Genomic DNA, 24,045 nt, shown 5'->3' on the forward strand with positions numbered 1-24,045 from the left:
AACATATTATCATGCACACAAACGCTACTTTTGGTGGTCACGTTATTTTGTTTAATTCTCATCCTTATGCCCTCACATAGACCAAAGAATGTCCCAACACACATATATATGACAAGAATGGGACGAAGATAAAAGACAAGAGAAAAACACTCAACACTCACAAAGAATTCATATTTACACATGCAAATACCATAGGCTTGCCCTTATTTTCTATGTTCTCATCCTAGGATTGTTCGGTTGTGATCATATTAGGACTTGTTTCGGTTTGTAATGTAGGATTATGGGCGGGTAGGATACTTTTTCGGATATTAGTGACTCACCCTCCTTGATACTACAACATCTCTTCACCTTTATTCGCCTCTTTTCTTTCCAACCCCTTTATTTCCTTTAAAGTTTTCGACCTCGATGTGGTCTTACTCCTAACCAACTTACAAATCTTTTTTTTATTTTTATTTATATATATATATATATATATATATATATATATATATATATATATACATGCAATTACCACATCGAATCTCCACTAGCAAACTCCACCACCCCCAACTCATGTTTTTAACATCTACTCCACATTTAATTCACACCCAACTTAGGCATTTTGCCTCTTCTAACTAGTAGCATCAAGGCGGGCACGGGTGCGAAGATGGATTATTTGCACAAAAGGTAAGGTTTCATAATTGGCTAGCCAAGAAAAAGGTCAAAAGGCTCAAAAAAGGGAAAACTAATGATATTTTCAGATTTTGGTGAGGCTTATTTAGGCAAAGTGACTTATTAACACAAAGAAAGCCTAAGATCGTTTCACAACAAAACTAACTTTCGGATTTCAAACAAGACCAACCAGGCAAGTTCTAGATTATACATGCGTAAACAGAATTAAACTAACAACTCACACACACATCGGCATAAGGACAATCATTTTTACACTTGTGACCTCCTAAGTAGTCATTCATCACACACAACACCCCAATAATCACAATGTCATATAAAGAATCAATCATGTTAGACAATAACTGTTCTAAGTATGCATTTTTCCAAAACTTCTGAGGGGTCCAAAAATTCTCAACAAACCACAACACATGCCATCAGTTACGAAGTAACACCAAGTAAGTCAAAATTATTCTATTCAACCTAAGCAACATCCTCAACATGCCAGTTTCAACAGAATAAAAACCCCCCTCAGGAAAAGAACTCTGGCAAAGAAAAGCCGAGGGGGTTCCTAAACACATATTTACAATCAATTGGTCCCACCCCCAACTAAAAATCAAGCACTGTCTCAGTGCTTCAAGAATAAAAACAAGGGAGCAAGTAAATGGTACCTGGATGCTGTGAACATCTCATGGCTGACTCGCCGCATCCGGTGGGTGACTCGAGGACTCTCCTGGTTGGCGTTGTGGTTCAACTAATGACTGAAGGGTTGCCTGCTGGAAGTCCTTCTTTTCAGTCTTCCTTAATCTCATGGCCAACTCATCCGGGTCCTCAGATGACTCAAGGACCCTCTTTCTAGTACCGCGGACAGAGGGTTCGGCATCCTCCGTCTCCTCCTCAGAATCAAGCAAATCCAGCACCTTAAACGTAGTAGCAGAATGGCCCGTGGTGCTGGGGCTGGTGCGGCTATCATCCCGTGCCCTTTGAGTGTTTCAAGCACCTTTTTCAGCTTCTCCAACTCACTCCTCAGAGAACCAGACTCCCCACCGGGTGCGGTCTGCTCTCAAGTCAACAATCTCGCCTCAAATCTATCAAGTCTAGCTTGATACACCTCGTGATTTTTCTCAAAATCTGCACGGATCTCTGTGGTTGCCTCAGTAACCAGCTGTTGCACTATTTTCACCACATTCGGCTTGAATTATTGCAAGATTTTGGCGACTTGCCTTTCGGTCCGCACCGCTTTGATTGCAATCTGGCTATAGTTAGCCGGGCTGAAGTGCAGCAACCCCAGCTCTGGATCAGCAGGCTCGGCTGTCGCAGCAGCAGTGGCGGACCCCGAAGGAGGATCCTGTGTGGCCGGAAGTGGTGGTGGAGGTCTTGCCTCAGAAATACCAAGTGTAGCTGCGGCATCCTGTGCATGGACAGTATCCGAAACACCTGTCGTGGGAACCTCAGGCCCAGTAGTAGCAGCAACAAACTCGGACCCTACTGGATCAATCCCATAAGCACGGCTCGGACTCAACTCTAGCTGAGTGTCGTCGTCATTACCGGACTGATCTGCCTCCCGGTCCTTTTTGCTTACCGGCTTGTTTTTCCTCCAATCCCCTACATGTGCAGCTGTAATGGTACCGTCCCAATTTGGAAGCGGAATTATCCTTTCCCATCGACACAATGCCGTGATAAGGCACGGAAATACCATGTTCTGGTTGGGCTTGTGTGCCCGGACATGCAGCTCCTCAGCTATCAGTTCCCCAATATCCATCGGGTACCTTGACATGAAGGAGGCAATAGTGACTGCCTGATTGGTGGAAAGGGTATTATCTGCCTGTGTTGGAGTGATCCTGTACCGCAGCAAGGTCCACCAAAATTTGGCCTCTGTGGACAAACAGCTTTTAGTGATCTTGACCTTCCCATCGTTAGTCCATTTCTTCTCATGTGGCTCAGATATGATAAGTGCTGCAGTTCATTCCCTGACGGATTTGTTGTCCTTCCTGTCTCGTTTGTCTAAGAACAGGCTCAGATCAGTAGGAGCCATAAAATCATCACCAAACAGGACCCTGTTGATGGCTTTGGAGGAGATATCAACCAGGGAGTTCCAGACCGTCACATTTTCCAGCATTGGGATCTGATGCCAGGCAAGACTCGGCTTTTTCATCGACCTCAAGACGGCCCCATAAGATGCATAGAACTCCCGCACAATATGCGGAGCATACTCTCCCGGCTCATGAGTGAATGCATCTAATTTGTATCCTTTGATGGTATCATTCAGCTGTGGGTGAGCTGAAATACCATCGAAAATCAGCCGCCGTTCTTCAAATATTTTCCTCGACGGCTTCCCACCAGTCTCAGACCCGGCCATCCCTTGGTCATACAATTCCTTTGACCCCTTTACCGAGAACCGCAGCTTTTCTTCATCCAATTGTTTGGTCCTGACGACCAGCTTACGACCCTTAGGCGGCGTACCATCAACCGGATCACTGCCCTCACTAGGCCCTGCTGAGTCACTCTCTGGTGGAGTCTGGGTGGCAGCCCCCCTACTTGATGCTTCCGCGTCAGAATCCCCCTCTTCAGACTGGGAGGCTTCCGACACACACTTTGATGGAGTCATGGGTGAGGGCAGGGATGATGTGGTTGCCATTGTGTCTTGGGTGGGGCCCCCCGGACTTTTGGTGGCGGTATAACCTCGGCGTACTCGGATCCTGATTGTTCCCCTTCCGAAGTGGAAGGTTCATCTATCAACCTTGAATCTGAGCGCGCTCTCTTTTTCTTGCCCGTGCTGTGGGCCCCCGCTCTCGTTGCTTTTCTTTTCTGACCCATTCCTGCAAAAGACACCACATATTAGTTACCATGGACAATCAACCAAAGATAAGAATATATGGTTGTGCACAGAATACATGTGCTGTCTGTGGTCGTAAATACAAAATACGGACCGTAAACTGGTTTACGGTCCGTAAAGTACGATCGTAAACTGAGCTCTTGTAGTGGATAACATTATGTCCCATTCTATAAGCTTAAATACGGACCGTAAACTGAAATACGGTCCGTAAACTCAACACTAAACTGGGATTCCTTTTGGATAACAACCTGTTCACTCATACATGCTTAAATACGGACCACAAATTGAAATACGGTCCGTAAAGTGAAGTTGTGTTACGCACCACAGATAGACACACTTTTTGATTTCAAAATTTCATTGCACATCGTGGTTTCACATTGTGTTCGGGGCTTAGGTTACTCAGACTTCACCCATATTCTACTAATTTTCATAATTCCCGCAGAGTCAAGCCATTGGTGGGCAGACCAAAACTTCAAATTTTGAATTTTGAAGTATGGAATGCCCTCCAACCCATTTGGGTTTAATTAACAATGACCCACCAGAATTTGAAAGAATTAAACATATTTATCCCCCACTAGATCATTAACCATGGTATCAGCACTTAACTTCACAGACCCAGCCTAATTACACTTACCACTAAATTCAAACTCACAGATGTACAAGAATAAGGAAAACCAATCATACCTTTTTTTGATGAAGAACTAACTGATCACAGGCAACAGGGAATTGAAGAGAAACACAGCTTGAAGCACAAACGATTTCAACCCTAGGGCAGAGATTTTTGGTGAGATGAATAAGTTAGTGGGTGTGAGTTGAGTATTTATGGTGGTTTAGGACGATGGAAGATGAAGGGTTTTGGATTGGAGTTCGTGAGGTGTAGAGAGGTGAAGAGGAAAACGTGAAGATGGAGGGGGAATTAATGGAGGGAAATCGTGGGGGTGCTGTTTTAATGGAGGGAATTATCTTGACTGGTCTCTACCCTTTTGTTTCAATCGCTCGTTATATTTAAATTGCTGCGATATATATATATATATTTTTAATTGTTCTAAATACGGTTCGTAAATTGATTTACGACCCGTATTTAGAGATGTTATAGCGGGCAGTACACTGTATTGTCTCATGTTAGTTTACGTTCAGGTTTACGGACCGTATTGTGAAATACGGTCCGTCCTACGTGGTCGTAAACCAGCATGTTACATTACAGTGCTCACTGTTTTGCAGCAGTGTTAAATATGCCCTGTGTTACGAGTCGTATTGTGAAATACGGTTCGTAAACTTTAGGCTTCTTTTGCAATGTTGCAGAACAGTGTTTGACAACTGAACTTACCTGCATCTCAGCAGAATTTTTCTGTCATACTTCCCTGCACCAAAACAACCATTACCCTATATGTACGAAGAACAACAAAGAAAAATAAACATTACACTTGGGTTGCCTCCCAAGAAGCGCTTGATTTAACATCGCGGCACGACGGTGGTGACCAATCACTCCTTATCTTGGTATACCAGATCATTGTTCGTTCCGAGGTGTTTCAACCTGTAGCGATCAACAACCCTCTCCTCCGAAACCATTTTGTGGTAGTGCTTCAATCTCTGCCCATTCACCTTAAATGTCCGAGTACCATCTCCCGACTTCAATTCAACCGCGCCATGGGGTGAGGCACCTACCACCTCAAACGGACCAGACCACCTGGATTTAAGCTTACCCGGTAGCAACTTCAGCCGAGAGTTAAACAATAATACAGAGTCGCCCTTGTAGAACTCTCGCTTCAGAATCTTCTTGTCGTGGTATTGCTTCATCCTTTCTTTATAGAGGGTTGCACTCTCATACGCCTGGTACCGAAATTTATCCATCTCATTTAATTGGAACAACCGCATCTTGGTTTCTTCCTCCCAATCCATGTTCAGCTTCTTCAGCGCCCACATAGCTTTGTGTTCAAGTTCAACCGGCAAGTGACAAGCTTTCCCGAATACAAGCTTGAAGGGTGAAGTCCCAATTGGAGTCTTGAAAGCAGTCCGGTATGCCCATAGAGCATCATTGAGCTTGCGGGCCCAATCAGTTCTATTGGCATTCACTGTCTTTGCTAGAATACTTTTGATCTCCCTATTGGACACTTCAACCTGTCCACTTGTCTGAGGGTGATAAGGCGTTGCCACCCTATGCTTTACACCATATTTCTCCATTAGTCCCGCGAACGCTTTATTGCAAAAGGGGGATCCACCATCGCTGATTATCGCCCTCGTAGTACCAAAACGAGTAAATATGTTCTTCTTAAGGAACCCCATAACACTCTTGGTCTCATTTTTGGGTAAAGCCACCGCTTCTACCCATTTTGACACATAATCCACAGCTACCAAGATGTATTTCATTCCACCAGAACTCACAAAAGGTCCCATAAAGTCAATCCCCCAGACATCAAACACTTCCACCTCCATAACAAAATTTATAGGCATCTCTTGCCTTCTGCCGATATTCCCTTGCCTTTGACATTGATCACAGGACCGCACCAAAAGATTAGCATCATGAAAAATAGTCGGCCAGTAATAGCCGCACTCAAGTACCTTGGCTGCAGTCCGGTTTCCACTATGATGACCCCCAACAGGAGAGTCATGGCATGCCTTTAGAATTGCCATCACTTCACTTTCCGGAACACAACGCCGAATGATGTTATCAGCGCATGTTCGGAACAAATAAGGCTCGTCCCAATAGTACTGCCGAGCATCCCATAAGAATTTCTTCTTTTGATAAGTTTTGATATCATCGGGTACTATACCTGTTACCAAATAATTGGCAATATCGGCATACCATGGTGCTACCTCCATCGACACGGCCAACACCCTTTCATCTGGAAAAGCATTATCGATATCAAGCTCATCAGAAGGTCTCCTAGCTTCTTCAAGCCGAGAGAGATGGTCAGCCACCTGGTTTTCAGTGCCCTTTCGGTCTTTCACCTCGAAGTCAAACTCTTGCAGCAAGAGCACCCATCTAATCAGTCGCGACTTTACTTCCTTCTTTGCCATGAGGTATCTCAAGGCTGCATGATCAGTATACACCACAACTTTGGACCCCAACAAGTAGGCCCGAAATTTTTCGAAGGCAAACACAATGGCAAGCAGCTCTTGCTCCGTCACTGTGTAATTCATTTGTGCAGCATTCAGCGTTCTGCTAGCATAATAGATCGGGTGCATAATTTTATTGTGCCTCTGCCCAAGCACATCACCTATTGCAAAGCCACTAGCATCACACATCAGTTCAAATGGTAGGGACCAGTCAGGAGCAACAATAATAGGAGCAGTAGTGAGACGCTCTTTTAATTCCTCAAACGCCTTCTGGCACTTCTCATCAAACACAAATTTAGCCTCTTTTTCAAGAAGCTTGCACAAAGGATTGGCAACTTTGGAGAAATCTTTGATGAAGCGCCTGTAGAACCCAACATGCCCCAAGAAACTTCGGACACCTTTGACTGAGATAGGTGGAGGAAGTTTGGAGATCACATCAATTTTTGCTTGATCGACCTCGATTCCCTTTTCAGAGATTTTGTGACCGAGGACGATTCCTTCCTTCACCATAAAATGGCATTTCTCCCAGTTTAGCACCAGATTGGTCTCCTCACACCTTTTTAGCACTTGACCCAGATAACCAAGACAGTCTTCAAATGAATCACCCACTACAGAAAAATCATCCATGAACACCTCCAAGAAGTCCTCTACCATGTCAGAGAAGATTGACATCATGCACCTCTGAAAAGTGGTTGGTGCATTACACAAACCAAATGGCATCCGGCTGAATGCAAATGTCCTATAAGGACAAGTAAAGGTGGTCTTCTCCTGATCCTCCAAAGCGATGTTGATCTGGTTGTAGCCCGAATAACCATCAAGGAAACAATAGTAAGAACGCCCTGCTAACCTGTCAAGCATCTGATCAATGAAGGGCATAGGAAAATGGTCCTTGCAAGTGGCTGTATTGAGCTTGCGATAATCCATCCAAACTCTCCATCCGATGACCGTTCTGGTCGGGATCAACTCATTCTTTGCATTCGGCACAACAGTGATGTCGCCCTTCTTAGGAACACATTGGACCGGGCTCACCCATTTACTATCAGCAATCCGGTAAACCACGCTTGCATCTAGCCATTTGATGATCTCTTTCTTGACGACCTCTTGCATATTCTCATTTTGTCGCCTCTGATGTTCTACACTAGGTTTGCTGCCTTCCTCCAACTGAATTTTGTGCTCACAGATCCCAGATGGGATACCTCGAATATCTGCTATAGTCCAACCAATAGCACGCCTATACTCCCTCAATACCTCCAAAAGCTGCACAATCTGCTCTTCAGTCAATAAGGCTGAAACAATCACCGGTAATGTATCGTCTGGACCAAGGAACTCATATTTCAGGTGTGATGGGAGCTGCTTAAGCTCCAACTTTGGTGGCTCAATGATCGAAGGCTTTGCTGGAGGAGTTATTCTATTTTCCAGATCAAGGCTCAGCTTCTTTGGGTGGTATGTGTATGAGCCCAACCCAACAAGTGAATTTACTGTCTCCTCATAGCCTTCCATGTCTTCAGCATCGAAATTCATCAGAATACCCGCCAAAGCCTCACCCAAGCTCTCTTCTTCCATCTTGTACTCCACTGTTTCATCAACAGCATCGTATGAATCAATTACCGAAATACTCTCATAAGCACTTGGTAACTTCATCCCTTTACTGGCTTGAAAGGTCACTTCTTCATTGTTGACTCGGAACTTTATTTCATTTTTCTCAGAATCCATCAAAGCCCTTCCTGTAGCAAGGAAAGGTCGCCCCAGAATGATAGGAATATCCCGATCAACAGCACAGTCAAGAATAACAAAATCAGCGGGCAACATAAAATCACCAACCCGCACGATTACATCATCAACCACCCCAACAGGTCTTTTGATAGACCTATCAGCCATCTGCAATCTCATTGTAGTCGACCTTGGCATCCCCAAACCTGATTGTTTATATATAGCAAGGGGCATCAAATTTATACTCGCCCCATTATCACACAACGCGCGAGCAAAATCATGGTGCCCAATAGAACAAGGAATGGTGAACGCCCCAGGATCTCCATTTTTCTACACAGTTGTAGTTGAAATGATGGAACTCACGGTGTGAATCAAACTCACGGTGGCATGCTGCACCATTTTCTTCTTGGTCAGCAATTCCTTCAAATATTTCGCAAAACCCGACATCTCCTTGATAGCTTCCAAGAAAGGAAAATTCAGAGATAACTGCTTTAGCTGATCATAAAACTTCTCAAACTTAGCATCTTCCTGCTTCTTTACCAACCTCTGAGGAAAGGGAGGTTTAGATTTGAAAAGTTGTGTCAAAGGGCGGAGAGCCCCTTTTACAGCCTGCTTGCTCGTGTCATCAGCTTCCCTAATCATCTCTGGAATATCAGCCACCTTCCTGTCAGTAGGAATCTCATCAGTAATAGTGGGTGCTTCAGACTGCACCCCATTCTCTTCATCTATCTGCTCAAGATCAATCACCTTCTCAGCAGCTCCCTGTATTGTTTTACCACTTCTAGTAGTAATGGCAAACACATTATTCAAACCGCCTCCCCCATTCTTCGGATTTGGGATGGTGTCACTTGGAAGTCCTCCCTTTTTATGAGGGTGTTGCTCTCTAGAAATATCCCTCATTTGCGACTCAAGCTTCTGAATAGCCGCTGTATAAGAACCCACTGTTTCTGTCAGCCCAGATAAAGTCCTTTCAGACTTCGATTGATTTGCCAGAATCTTCTCAAGCATTGCTTCAACTTTCGAACTACCCTGCTCTGATGACTGACCTTTCGGTGGTATATAAGGATTGGAACTCTTGTTCCCAAAATTGCTGCTGTTGTTGTAGCTCCCTTGGTTCGCACCACCATAGTTATTGTTGTAGTTCCCAGAGTTGTTGTAAGCACCTTGACCTTGCTGAGGTCTCCATTGATTCTGATTTTGATAGCCACCTTGGTAATTCTGTCTTTGATAACCCCCTTGAGAGTTATTAACATAATTGGCATCTTCAACCTGCATGGGTGGCCCATCAAGGAATAGACCATCTTGAGCATGGTACATCCCTTTTGGCAAAACTACATTATCCTCACAAACATTTACTTTTTTGATCTGAGATTCATCGAACTTCTTCGTCAGCAAGGAAATATTTGTTGCAAGCTCTGCCAATGTTTGCTGGGTATCCTGATTCTCCTTCACTATATTCTGGAGCATAGCACTACCATATGGTACCACATCAGCATTGTTTGAGTGCCAAGCCTGATTATGAGTTGTCATCTTGTTAAGTATGGTGGTCACTCGTCTAAAGGTCTTGTTCATAAAACACCCATCAGCTGCATTGTTAGCTACTGACTGTGTCACTGGATCTAACCCTATGTAGAACTTCTCCATCAATATATTTTCCGGAAAACCATGATTCGGGCTCTTCTGCAAATACTCTTTGAACCTCTCCCAGGCTTCATATAGTTGTTCCCCCGGTCGCTGCTTGAATTCATATATCTTGTCGCGAATCTCAGCCTTCTTGCTAGGGGGTACCACTTTGTAAGAAAAACAGCTACCATTTCTGCCCATGAAGTAATCGAATTTCGGGGCAGCTTCTCGAACCATGTTCTTGCCTCCCCAGCTAAGGAATATTTGAATAACCTCAACCGAATAGCATCTTGTGGAACATTGTTCTGGATGTGATTAGCACACACATCCATAAAATTCTGCAAATGACGTTGAGGGTCATTCTCGGTAGAGTTCCGAAAGTATCCCTCAAGTTTCAACAGCTGGTATAAAGATGAGTCAATTTTCACTGTAGCAGCTCCAACTCGAGGTTGAACAATAGCAGATGCATAGTCCTCCTCTTGAACAAGTTCAGCAAAAATATTCTCATCATCAGATTCATTCGCCTGATTGTTCAACCGATTCACCTGATTACCAGCACGCTGATTCTGCTGATTTTGATTCATGTTCACCTAGTTTACATAGAGTAGAAAACAAGGTGTGATGGAATAAGCAAAAGACTTTAATCAAAGCAAACACTATTTAGTAATTTCAAAACCGTATTCCCCGGCAACGGCGCCAAAATTTGATACGCTCAAATTACACCTATTGATGGTATAACGCGGACGTTGTCAAATATAGTAACCCAACGAGGTTGGGGTCGAATCCCACAGGGAATATGGTGTGAAAAGGTTACTAAAGTCGTAGATGCTAGGCTCTAGGTCTAATGTCTTAATCCGATAATTTGTGTAAAAGTTGGTTGTTTCTATGACTAATTGCTAAAATATTGCTTTGGTGGAAATTTATGGTAAAAGAAACTAAGGTTGTGTCCCCGCTCGATAGGGTGTATGATCATGGGTATTGATCTTGATATACTTATAATGGATCATTATATGAATGCACTGAATCTCTACTATTTCCCAATAAATAAAGATTATATCTTTCTATGATTTTCCCAAATATAAGAAAGTGATAATGACGAACGATTAATCATGCCAAGTAAATTCTTCTTATTCCTAAGTGAATTTATTAAACAAAGTTTAAAGCTTTGAGTTCTTGTTAATTATTCTTACCAACCCTAGTTATTTTCCCAAATAAATTAGGGTTTATGGCTTTAATCAATGTTTGCAACCATTAATTATGAATGAAGAATGAAGAATAATTAAACCCTAATAATCCATTATTTGTATATCAATCACAAACCCAATCACCAAACACCCATCATTGGGTTCACAACCCTAGTAAGGGAATTTAGCTACTCATGACAAAGAACAAGAAATAAGAAGTGGAAGAATTCGTAATTGCTTACTTTGGAATGAAAAAGGAATTGGTAATACTTGAATTGATGTTTGAATCTTCAAAAACTAGAAAGAATTTAATATTCTAAGTCAAGAGACAAAAATATAATTAATGATATCTATTAAAACCCTACAATGACTATTTATAAGTTTTGAAAATACATAAGTTACAGATTTTGCACTTCAGTCCCGTCATGATGAAATACGGTCCGTAAATCACTTTACGGACCATAAAAATGGTTTACGCCCACGTCGTTCTCTCAGTTGTGTGCAACTTAACCTTCCAAAATACGGACCGTAAAGTGGTTTACGGTCCGTAAACTGCTTGGTCGTCTTTCACTTTGCTAATCTTAGACTTTCTGCCAGATGCTTGAATGACTAAACACGAGATGGAATACGGTCCGTAAACTCAGCTCGTAAATCACCATCTTCTCAGCTAGACTTTTTGTTTCTAGGATCCTTTAACACGACCATGGAATACGGCCCGTATTGTAGAATACGGGCCGTAAACTTCAATTTACGACCTGGTTCTGCCTTCAACTGTGATTGTGCCGAATCTGTTCCTTTACCTGAAAAACACTAAAAACCACGTAAAATCACATAGGCTTGCTTAAAAACAAGTAAAACTTAGAGTAAAAAAGCATCGATTGTGGCGTAAAATCACGCCACATCAGGTTGCACGTTTTGCAACACCGACTTGGATCAGGCTATGCGCCGCAGCAGGTACATAAACTTCGCGGGTCCCCCATGGATCATGACTGTCGGAGTGTAGACATTGTCTGCCCGAACCGTGCGTGTATCATTGCATTGCATTCATATGTCATTCACTAATACATCCAATTTCTGGTTGTGGTTATTTATTGTATTTTCACGGTGTTTCTGAACATTGACTTCCTGTTTGGTTACTGAGTTGAGATTGCCATGTGTATGATTAAATTATATACTTGGGAATTAACGAATTCGAGGATTAGATACTTTCTCCTAGGGTAAGACTTGAGGCTTCGGATAACATTGTTGGTAGTACTAAAGCTTTTGGTTATTCTGAGGAATTATGGAAAACTTGGTAAGATTTGGGTTTAGATGCTTCGCCATAGGTTTTATCAATATATAATTCATTGAGGGTTTCTTGGATATTTCGGTACTTGAGCTATTATTCTTGGATATGTGTTTATGCCTTATACTTGATTGTGAGAATGTTTATTCTTCAGTCTCTTCCTTTATATATGTTAACTAACTGTTGTCGGCCTATGACGCCTACTCAGTACGTGTTGTTTATACTGATGCTACCTTCCTACACTCCTTTTCGGGATATAGAGTTTGAGACAGGTTCCGTTTCTACTTTCGAGACTGATTTCCAAAGCCTGGCTTACGAGTATCGAGGGTGAGCATCTGACGAGTCGCGGCCCGGAGATTCCTCTATCCCTGTCTTTATTTTCTTCCATTTAGACAGTTGTTTTAGCATTTGAGACTTGTATTTCCTAGACATTTACTTAGTTCCTCTTGTACTAGTCAGACCAGTTCCTTGGGAGTGTATTAATATTCCGCACTTATGATTATATGTGATTCAGGATTTTACTTATTCTGCTCTATTTATTTTATTGTGGTCGAATTGATGCGTTGGGAAAAGGGTTTGCTTACCGAGGTGGGGAATGGTAGGTGCCCGCACGACTTAGTGAAATTGGATCGTGACATAATTTAACTATCAAATGGCATAAAATCGTTCAATATTTAAAGGATATTTTGGTCAGTCAAAATTTAAATTCATTCTTTTAAAATAATATAGATATATATAGATATAGATGTATACGTATATATCCTTTTGATAGCTTGATAGTCTAAAGATATTCATTCATACTCTTAGTGCATAGAAGTTTGAATGATTTTTCCACCCCCTCCTTAACCCTCCATAAGAATATACTATCCCCATCTCATATTACTTGTCTACATTACTAAACATATATGTTACGAATTATTTGTCAGTCTCATATTACTTGTCTACATTACTAAAAATAGATTTTACGAATTATTTGTCAATTTATAAAATCAAGATAGAATTAATTAAATTTTTCCATTTTACCTTTAATATGAAGTGTTCTTGAAAATAATCATATTTATTATAGTGCAATTTATTGGAGAGAGATAACAGTAAAGTAGTAAAAATACATCTTTTATTTATGATTTCTTAAAAATTGTGTACAAGGGAAAGCGAACAAGTAATATGAGACAGATGGCGTACGCCCTAGGTATTGAACATGTTGAAGAAGGGATAACTTGATGACTTATCAAGTGAAAGATAATTTACGACTAATTACTATATGGTTAGTTAGAGGAGAAATTAATAATTAATTATTGAATTAATTAGTTAGTTAGTTAAAGTAGTAGGAGATTAAATGGGTTGTATAAATAGCATGTATTTGAATATGAGTAAAGTAATAAGACATTTTTTATTTCTGGAAATCCCCCTTCTCGATGTTTTCTCTCTGTGGTAATTTGTATAGTTCTTCATTCCCTCAGCATAGAGATTCTAACTAGTATCAGATCATCTGACCTAGAGATTCTAGATTCAATGAGTTCCAAATCTTCATTTATGAGCTACAAATATGAAATTAGTTTCGAATTTCTAGTTAGAATTATTTTTAAAGCTTTTAAAGTCGAATAATACGTAATACATATGAATTTGAAAAACAACTGTGGATTATAATCATCCACTATTATGGCTGTTAAAAAATAAACGATGTTAAGATTAAAGACTAAAGTGTGGGGAATTTTAGTAGCTATGTTGGTTGATTATCCGAACTTTTACCTTGTTGATAAGAGTTTGATTCCCACCTTGTAATTTCCTCTCACATTTACCCTTCCCTTACCCTAGGATTGTGCATATTAACGGTTAAACCAATAATCCGAACCGATTATTGAATTATTGGTTAATGGTTCGGGGTTAATGGATTACTAGTTTGGGTATCGGGTGGTGCCCTGTGGTTATTGACTTATTGGTTCGGGTCACGATTTGACCATTTTTATTAACGGGTGAACCGATACAATTCTACCCTTTTATATACAAAGTCACTAGTTTTAGGGTTACTTGATTTCCACTTCATAAACAACATCTCAAGTCTCAAGCAGCGATTTCACTTGACTAGTAAACATTGCTTGTGAGAAAAAAGGGTACTAAATTAGCAAAAGAGTTTTATGTTTTGCATTTCATCACTTTCTGGTTCTGCTTGAGTGCTTTTCTTGCCTCTTCTTTGGCAACCGCAAACAGGTACTACTAACATATAAAGTTTATTTTAAAAATTTACCTTTAATGTTAAAACTTCCAAAGTTTCATGGTCTTTTGCTTTACCTTGGAAAGAAAAGAAGTGGGTCTCTTTTACATCTTCTATATTGCTTTCAATTCTCACTCTTGTTTCTGTGTTTTTATATTTTCTTTCATTCAAAATCGTGCATGGTTCTTTGTTCTTGAAAACTTTTTGTGTGAAATCTTAACGGTTAAACCGATAACCAATTGATAACAAACAACAACTGATTAACCGACTTTAACAGTTTAATATGTCTATAAACCGATAATCAATAAGTTAAACCGATAACTTTGAAACCCGAACCAAATCGACCGATATGCAACCCCACCTTACCCCATTTGTTTTAAACAAAAAGAAAGAAAAGTACCATTTTGTTAAAGAATGTGGACTATTAATGCTCCATGAGAAAGATATAGGATCATTTTGAGCCCAACTTCAAAGATAATGGACTATTTTGAGCCCTTTTGTCCTCGATTCAAAATCAAATTGTTACCCAAATCGGTGCACGTGATTTTCTACTCTCTTTCTGGAAAGTTAAAAAGAATCAACTAATTACCCCCCTTCTTTTCCATATATCCTCACCCAGATACACAGAGTCACCTATCTCACGTACAATCCTTCCTCTTCTCTGAGATTCTAGGGTTTCCATTTCCTTTTGTTTTTTTGCCAAACACAGCCTAAGTCCAATCAATAGGAGTTGTTTTGCCGCTTCAATGGAGTTGGGTGGTGGTAGAAAAAGAGGAAGGCCACATGGTCCTATGAATGGTAATGCTGGTGGTTTCAAGAAATCTAAGCAAGGTAACCTTTTATTTTATTTTATTCTGCTATGCTTTTCCTCTGCATTTCATCCTCCTTTTCTAGTCTTTGTTTGGTTGCTTCGTTATTTGTTATCTGTATGTGCTGTCAAATCTAGGGTTTTGCTACTTTTTCTTCTCCTGGTTTTTTTTGAATTCAATAATATATCACTTTTTCTTGACGTTTTTGAATTTAATAGTTTATTCATCATTTTGTTCGGTGCAGCAAGGTTATTCTCCCTTGATCCCAAATTTAGTGTCTTACTTTCCTTTTTGGTCTGTGCTTCTCTTTCTATATTTAGCAAGACACTCAAATTGGGACGGAGGGAGTAATGCTTATGATATAGTTATTTGGTGGGTTTTTCATTGCTGTCATGTGTTGGTTATTTCTTTTTTCTGAAACGCATATTGGTTTGTATTAATAGGGCTTTTTTCGGCTTATATATTTTGTTATCAGTTGTGCTGGATGACAATATCTAAGTGGATATAAGTTGGTAGAGAGATACGCCACACACCAAAGTGTAAAGTTTGAATACTTCAAAGTATGATGCTAAAACTTGTTACAGAAAAACTTGCAAAGTCAAATTTGAAACAAATGTAGTAAAATATTTTATCGTGATTGAGCTATCAAAATTTTGATTTCTTGCAAGCAAGAGAGGAGAAGAACTTAGTTCTTTCTTGCCCTTTTTGTTTTTTATACCTACCAGAAGATAGGTTTTAGCATTTGCTTCTGTCTCTTCGGGAACGTTGTTGAAGTTATTTATAAAACGTGGTCTGGTAGATGGAACTCGGCCAAGTTTGTGTTGGTAAATTGCCTTGAAATATGTTCTGTGTACACCTTGAAATGAATTACAGTTTGAAGAGTTCATTTTTTATTTTTTTCCCCGCGAGTTTGAAGAGTTAAAACCTATAAAAAAGTGCAAGTTCTTGTTTCTGGAGAAGATAAAATCTGGTTATACTTCCCGCGAATTTGTTTATTAACTCAATGGTTTTATATTGGTCACAAAAAGTAGAACATAGCTGATAATGTAAATGAGTGATAAATGGCTTTTAGATGTCTTTCAAATAGAAGGTTAATAACACAAATTTATCTGTAAAACAATTGATTAATGTTATGCAACAGAACTGGAGTCAACTCCAACTGGTATAGGAAGCAAATTGAAGCCGTGCACAAAGTTTTTCGGGTTCTAATCTTAATTCATCTAAAATAAGTACTTAAGTGTAATTTATTGTTTATTTCTAACTTCTTAAATTCTAATCAAGATTTATGTTGTAGTTATTCCAATAATTCAAATCCTTTTTGGACTAATGGATTGTTCATCCAAAGCTGTGTTACATGGATAATAGTTGTTAAGTTGAAAACAGTTGTTGAAAGGAAATGAGATGATTTTGAGAAACGTTGAATTGAAAACTTGGTCAGGTTATGTAATGAAAGAATTGATTTGTGGGGGAAAACTTTTTTTTTTTTTTTTGATGACATGGGAACCCGCAGCCGCTACCCTTCGGGTGCGCACAGGGTAAACCCAGCGCCTGTGCAATAGCTCGCAAACCACATAGGAGAGGTAAGCCGCACTAGGCAAGCCCCGTGCGACAAGCTCGGCCCAGAAGGCAAATCCCCTACTATCGTAAGCAGGTGGTTTCGAACCTGAGACCTCCATTATGAAAGCCCCATGCTCAACCAACTGAGCCACCCTTGCGGGTAGTGGGGGAAAACTTTTACCTATACTGCATTTACATAAACCAGTATAATGCTACACCCAGTCATGTTGGCAAGTAAATGCCGTGCAAATGTTGCTATATAATTTGTGACTTACTTTGGTGAAAATATTTAGACGAAGTGGCAGATAGATGAATTGGTGAGGAACTTTGGTGAGCCACCATCACGATAATTGTTCTATTCATTAAAATCATACGTGTATATGAACTGATTTTAAGAATATGATGTTTTATTATTGACCAAAGTGATACTTATGGGTTCTTCCAGTTTCAAGATGGTGATTTGTCATCCAACATTTCTTCCTTTTATCTTTGCCTCCATTTACATTGTTATTCAAAGGTTTTTCGAATATAACTTTGTTCATTGCATCCTCGAGGGAACACAAAGAAACATTGTCAGGAAAAATGTTCATTCTTGGACAATTAGACATGTTATGAATATTTAAAGAATACTTTTCTGCCATTGTCAAATAAGTGAGGAAGTGTTTAGATCTGGTCAATAATGTATCAGGCATACATTTCTGTAAGTGTTGTATGGGATTCAAAGTTTGATATGGTCAAGACAAGAAAATCTTTTTAAAGTATCTGTGCGACAGGGTTCAGTGAGAAAGGTATTTTAGGATGTATGCATAATTGTCTAACTTTGATATCTTTATGCAGTAACACATTATTTTCTGTGTGTGCATAGAAATTGTTCTTGAAGTTCCAAAATATGGATTTTCAAGTTTATTTTATGTAAGATTGGACTCTTTGGTTTTGTACGTCAATATTAACTAGAGAGAGATATTTATACTTAGGATAACTAAGCTAATGTAGGTTAAATAAAGAAGTTAAGTTGATGTAGTGGAATAAATGCCTTTTATGGTGAAGAATTATACAGGAATTCACTTATAGGAAAAAGAAGGGATTACACAAGAAATTCGCCATCATAAAGTAAGGAGCTTTTTATTGTAGAGATACCTTTTAACGTGTGTAGCACAGTCATCTTCTAAAGGATGATTCCAGTTTTCAATTTGGTGCTCATCTTACAATTTTAGTACATGTTTGACCCATGTTTAATCAAGTTTAGAATTTTCAGTGATTTCAACACGAGCTTCTTTTTTGACACGTCTCAAGCGATTCTGTTTCATTACATGCTCTCTCTTTGGTTCTTCGGATCTTAGTCTAGTATCATAAATCCTTCAGTGCGTCTTGGTTGAAGCACAATAAAGATAAAAAGGTGTGGCGCTAATTATGTATTGTGAGAATACAATAGTTAGATTTGTTCTTCACTGCTTTGCCCTCAAGTTGGACACAAAACTCGTGTATTGTGATAAGTTAGTTACGAGCCACTTCTATCGCGTCTCAAGAATCACTAATCTTGTGAGCTAACATGTTTAAGCTATGTTTAGAAATAGCATGTTATTAAAAAGCCATCTCTTTGTTGCTTAAAGCGAGGGGCCGTCGCTTCATTGGCGAAGCCGTTGCACTTCAAACAATGAGTTGCAAAGTGACTCCTTCGAGAAACATGCTATTCTTTGGATATATTGAGGAGTTTGATTAATATCAGTATCATTATATGTAAAATGTTGAAATTAGTTATTTTAATTGAGTTTAATTATTCTAGAACTAAACCCTCAGGGGTTGGCCTGGTGGCAATTGACTTGAGCCTTGGGGTGCTCCCCTTCAAGGTCTCAAGTTCGAAACCCGCTGGGTGCAAACAATTTCTGGGGGCCATCGGACTGGGGAAACCCTGAATTAACCGTGGTGCACTTGCGGGAAACTCCTTGCCGAGGGCCTGTGCACCCCCGGGATTAGTCGGGGCTCAAAGAGACTCGGACACCCGGTGCTAGTCAAAAAAAAATTATTCTAGAACTAAATCATGTATGTATGGTACTTTTAGTTTTCCGTAAATGTGTGCTTCACGGTAAAGAAGTGTGTGCTTTACTTCTCCCTTTTCGCTTTTCGTGCTTCACTTTTAAAATCAATGAGAAATAGTGCGTTTGAAGTCTCCCGGAGTTACCAAAGTTGGAGAGATATGGTGCTTAGTTCATCCTATAGAATGTCAAAATGTTTGATGTAGCTTTCATGTCTGGTTAAAAGCGTCTCAAGCATGTTCAAGGTGACAAAATCTTGAAACGTCTCAGAAGTGATCATGCTTCTGGGGCGACTTCACTAGCTGCCTCCCGCTTCTTTGCATTAATGTGTTCATTCCACACCTTCTCCTCTTGGCGTTCTAAGTCTCAATTGGTTAAGTGATATCGTTTCTTGAGGTGTTTCTGGCTAACTAATTAAGAGAACAACTTGTTCAAAGGGTTTGATGAATGGATGGGGACATGGGGTTTTATGATATTAACATGTACCATCCCAAGTAATGTGATCCTTACCCGTTGGTTGGAAAGCAGTGAATTCATTTATTAAGTTGATTCTTTTGATGCACCTATTTTTCTCTATAAGATTAGGCGTGATATATCACTGCTTGTGGTATTAGACATCATTAAGTTTTTGGCCTACGCGTCAAGCCGTCAACTGACACAAGGACGTTAATTCTTAATACGTCAGTTATCTTTAAGATGGAGAGGTACAAAAAATTAATGGGTTCACTATATGCATATTAATATCTAGTTCGATAATTACGTCAATATAAGATAGCCAAACTACAAGTACAAATGTTGGATCATATGTTCAGTTCTTCTTGATGAGTCAGGTTATAGAAGAATTTATTTGGAAGTTTGAAGATTAGGATTATGATGTTGCTCTGTGGTTTTTGTGCTCTCTTTGGTTTCTGTTAAGAGGCACCAAAGTTAATTGTGCAAGATGATTGTGAGGTCAGACATATTTATATGGTCAACCCATGTAACAGGAGTATGAGGTTAAAATAGTTATCAAGGATTTTATTGGTCAAGGCCTCAAAGGTGAATTTTTTGTTGGAGGCTATGTTCACATTGGATCACATATGGCCTTTTTGATGGGGGCTGAAATTGTTCTATTTTGATTTTTTGAAGAGTGCGATCGATATGATCATGCTGGTAATTCACCTTACAACAACAACAACCACCCAGTGACATGCTGGTAATTCAACTTATGTAACAAAAAAGATTATAATATCTCTGATAAAATTTTTGGTGCTCTCTTCTTTATCAAAAGATAGAAAAGAGCCCTAAACTAGGTGGAATATTATGAAGTTATCCATAATTGGGTTATGTTGTGCCATGATTGCAAGTTTGTAGCAGTTTTATGAGCTTAAAGTTGCTGTTTGAAGATGCAATTAATCTGACAAGATGTTTAGGCTGGAAAGATTGAGTAGTATACTGGTAAGTTTAGCTGGTTACTTGTCAACAAAACTTTGATCAACAATTTAAGATTCTGCTTTTGCTATGGAGCTGGTTAAAGCTTAGATGAACATAGAACAACCCAAAAAAAAGAGAAAAAAAAAGGATAGACGAACATGGATGTAATAGTTGGATTTACTTGTATTTTAGAGAGTGGTCTAAAAAGCTGCAGAAATGTCCCTAGTTTATCGGTGACTACATTGAGACAGAAGTAATAAGCTTTCGCTTTTTCTGTCTACAGGCACCAAATTTGCGAGAAGAATTTACTGGTGCCTTGTTTTTGACCTATTGAAGAGTACATGCTTGACATGAACCAGGTACCATGTTTTGATATATTTCTTCTGTGGCTGTCTTGGTGAATTATGCTATGTGCAGAAAATAGCCCTTCAAGTCATTTGATTAGAAAATCACCTGATGCATATTTTTTGAAAAGGAGAATGTTACCAAATTCTTCTGGTTAGATGATTGTTATACTCATGGGTAAATTCTGAAGGGTAGGACATTCAAACTTGAAGTTGTACGTATATAAAAAATAAATAATTTGAAATTTGTCCGTATAGGTGTGCATGGTTGGTATCTTTCAAAAGATAGAAAAGACTTTAGTTTCTTCTAGTCAGCTGATTGTGTACAAGCAGTGGTGGCAAATGGGTGGGATTGGTCGGATTTGGGCGGGTTGAAAATGGGTTGAACAAAAATGGGTTGGGTTTCAACTTGCCCGTATTCCAAGTGGCTAAAATATGTGTTATGTGATAAATGGGTGGGTTGGTTAAGGGTTGGCCTATATTATATAAGTGTAATATTATTTCAAGTGTTATGTTTATAATTTTTTAGTGTAATATTATTTCAAGTGTTATGTTTATAATTTTTTTCTTTTGTCAAATTAAATTAATTTTTTCATGCTTAGTTGGATGAATAATCAGTATAATATCTGTTGATATCGGATATTGAGATGTGGATCTGTGGAGAAAGGTGCAAGATTGATTGTTAAGTTTTTCTTGGATATTTGTAAACCAGCTTCTGAAGGTTACAAAAATAGTATGCATCTGGTTTGCTGTTCTATTACATTCATGCTCCAGATATTACACTTGTCTTGCCACAGTCAGACTATTATTATGGGTGATGAAATCTGTGTAGTTATTTCATGTGGTAATACATTTACTAGAGGTTTGGAATGAGGATGCATTACTAGAGACTTCGGATGAGGATGCCTTCATAGAGACTTGGAAGGGGGATACATTCATAGGTACCATCTGAAAATCTGACGTTTATGTGATTGGTGAAAATGACCATAGACGTGGTGATTGACATTTTGCTATAAAGGTGTCAATGAATCGCTGTTGCTTTTGGTTCATGGGTAGAGATTTGTCTCAATGAATAAAGTTTGGATTTTGGCTCTTGAGTCTCTTTTTTTGTTTGAGGTGATATGAGCAGAGGACTTTTCAAGGAGATGAAATGTCAATGAGAAAACTTCAATCCCTGTTGTTTGCAAAGTTTTTTCTTTTCTTCTGCAGGGGACTAACCTAGAGCCACTTAATTTATACCAAGAGGTTATTGTTCTGATTTCTTGCTGCCTGTGGATGTTGATGGTCGTTTTCGGTTATGTGAAAAGAGAGAAATCCCTATCCATTTGAGTAAAGTTCCCAAAAGGAAACACAAAACTCTTTTTTCCCTTTTTTTTTTTTTTAATTTTGTTTGGGTTGTGGTGGTTTATATTAGATCTAGTTGTGCTTTTCGAGTATATATCTGAGAATTGTCCTTTTTTCATTCTTTATTGTAAAATATTTTAAATAGGCCAAATTGCTAAAATACGGCTGATCTTTAAATGGTGTCATGAGAAAGTGAAATTATGTTTGATAATCAACAGTATCTTGAGAAGTAATTTTTTTTTTTTTTTTTGAGATAGCAAATTGATAGAACATACTTGTTCACTTAATTATATTATTTTGTATTTCTTGTCAAAAGCTTGCAGCAGTGAATACACAATGGGTGGATTTCAAGAAGCATGTGTGCATATCTGGTGCTTGTTTAGTAAAACAATATGCATGATCACGTTTTGGTTAATGTGAAATTATTCTGTTCATTCCTATCTACTCTGTTTTCCTGTTGATAAGCGTGCGTTGTCCAATTTCAAATATTACTTGCATATGAGTTCCAGGACTCGTAATTTGAGTAGTGATGTGCAGTTATCCTTAAAGTAGGTGACCTATTGGGGTTTGACTGATCCTGCATGTGTTGTTCTTTCTGGTTCTTAATGTTTCAGAGCATGAATTTTGGTCGTTTTGGATGGCCATGACAACAAAGGGGTTTTGTGGAATGTTTATGTTTGACGCCTTAATCAAGAATTAAGAAACAGAGCCATATTTATGATATGCGAAGAAACTCTGAACTACTGTTATGATTTAGGCTTTTGCTGTTGTTGATCTTCTTGCTGATAAGCTTGATCCTAATGGTTCATGATGCAACTTTGTTTAGTGTATTAATTAATTCTTCTGCAGTACTACGGGATGCCCATTTGGCGAAGGATGCCACTTCTTGCATTATGTGCCTGGAGGCCTTAAAGCTGTGACTCAAATGCTTGGCAGCAACCCAGCGTTTCCTGCAGCTTCTAGAAATTCAATAGCTCCACCATCTTTCCATGATGGATCATCTCCTCCAGCTGTTAAGACTCGTCTATGCACCAAATACAACACTACTGAAGGTTGCAAATTTGGTGACAAATGTCATTATGCACATGGGGATTGGGAACTTGGCAGGCCAGCAGCTCCATTTCATGAGGAGTCCCATGGTATGTTCCAAATGCATGGAAGGTATGGTAGTTGACCAGAGACAAATCCTGCAGGCCTTGGTGCAGCTGCCAGCTTTGGGTCCTCTGCGACTGCTAAGATTAGTGTAGATGCCTCTCTTGCTGGACGTATTATTGGAAAAGGCGGCGTCAACTCGAAGCAAATCTGTCGTGTCACTGGAGCCAAATTTTCCGTTAGGGATCATGAGTCGGATCCTAACTTGAGGAACATAGAACTTGAAGGTACAATTGATCAGATTGAACCCGCCAGTCGAATGGTCCGTGAGCTTATTCAGAGTGTTACAACATCTGCTGCACCCCTGATGAAGAACCCCAACTCCTCTGCAACAAGTAACTATAAAACCAAAATTTGTGAGAACTTTGCCAAAAGTTCGTGCACTTTTGGAGAAAAGTGCCACTTTGCACATGGAGCAGAAGAACTGCGTCGGTCAGGTCCGTGAGCATTGCAGTATTTACTGTTAGGGAGTATATCCCTGTGGCTTTTATCTCCTTTTCTCTGGGATTGTGGAAATAGTAGATAGGTGGTTTTGCCATTAGAATATCTCGGTACTGAGGCATTTATTTGTTGAGATACTTAATGTGCTTGATTTCTCTTCTGGGTTCGTTGCTTATCTTGTTTGCTGTGCCTTTTCATAACCTAGTTACTGTTATTGATATGGATTTATAGTCTGTTTAGTTGGAACTTTGCCAGTCCGGAACAATATGTGATGTGTGTATGCTTCTTTCTTTTGCCGTACATTAACCCAGAGGGGTCAGACTGCTGGAAAATTGTCTCAGCCACTTGGTCTAGTTTCAAGCTTTTTATTTTACAGATGAAATGTTTGTTTTCTACA

General features: G+C 39.5%; 1 protein-coding gene and 1 non-coding gene across 2 annotated transcripts; both read left to right on the plus strand.

The window, feature by feature from the left end:
* The first annotated feature begins 9,911 nt into the window (after nt 1-9,911).
* Nucleotides 9,912-10,017, plus strand: LOC132643055 (small nucleolar RNA R71). The gene has a single exon (XR_009583509.1). It is a non-coding gene; the product is annotated as a small nucleolar RNA R71 (small nucleolar RNA).
* Nucleotides 10,018-15,100: 5,083 nt separating this feature from the next.
* Nucleotides 15,101-23,938, plus strand: LOC132640545 (zinc finger CCCH domain-containing protein 31-like). The gene is made up of 3 exons (XM_060357157.1): nt 15,101-15,386; nt 16,506-16,566; nt 22,905-23,938. Exons 1-3 carry the CDS (start codon nt 15,302-15,304, stop codon nt 23,227-23,229), a joined length of 471 nt encoding a protein of 156 aa, XP_060213140.1. The 5' UTR covers nt 15,101-15,301; the 3' UTR covers nt 23,230-23,938.
* Nucleotides 23,939-24,045: the final 107 nt, after the last annotated feature.

The sequence above is a fragment of the Lycium barbarum genome, chromosome 5 (assembly GCF_019175385.1).
Source record: "Lycium barbarum isolate Lr01 chromosome 5, ASM1917538v2, whole genome shotgun sequence".
NCBI classification, from domain to species: domain Eukaryota; kingdom Viridiplantae; phylum Streptophyta; class Magnoliopsida; order Solanales; family Solanaceae; genus Lycium; species Lycium barbarum.

What these genes read in the sequence shown, in the direction of transcription:
- LOC132640545 (XM_060357157.1), top strand. Translation starts at nt 15,302, where the DNA reads ATGGAGTTGGGTGGTGGTAGAAAAAGAGGAAGGCCACATGGTCCTATG. An exon ending in TTTCAAGAAATCTAAGCAAG is followed by an intron (nt 15,387 to 16,505) that starts GTAACCTTTTAT and finishes GTTATGCAACAG; the next exon opens with AACTGGAGTCAACTCCAACT. An exon ending in CCGTGCACAAAGTTTTTCGG is followed by an intron (nt 16,567 to 22,904) that starts GTTCTAATCTTA and finishes ATTCTTCTGCAG; the next exon opens with TACTACGGGATGCCCATTTG.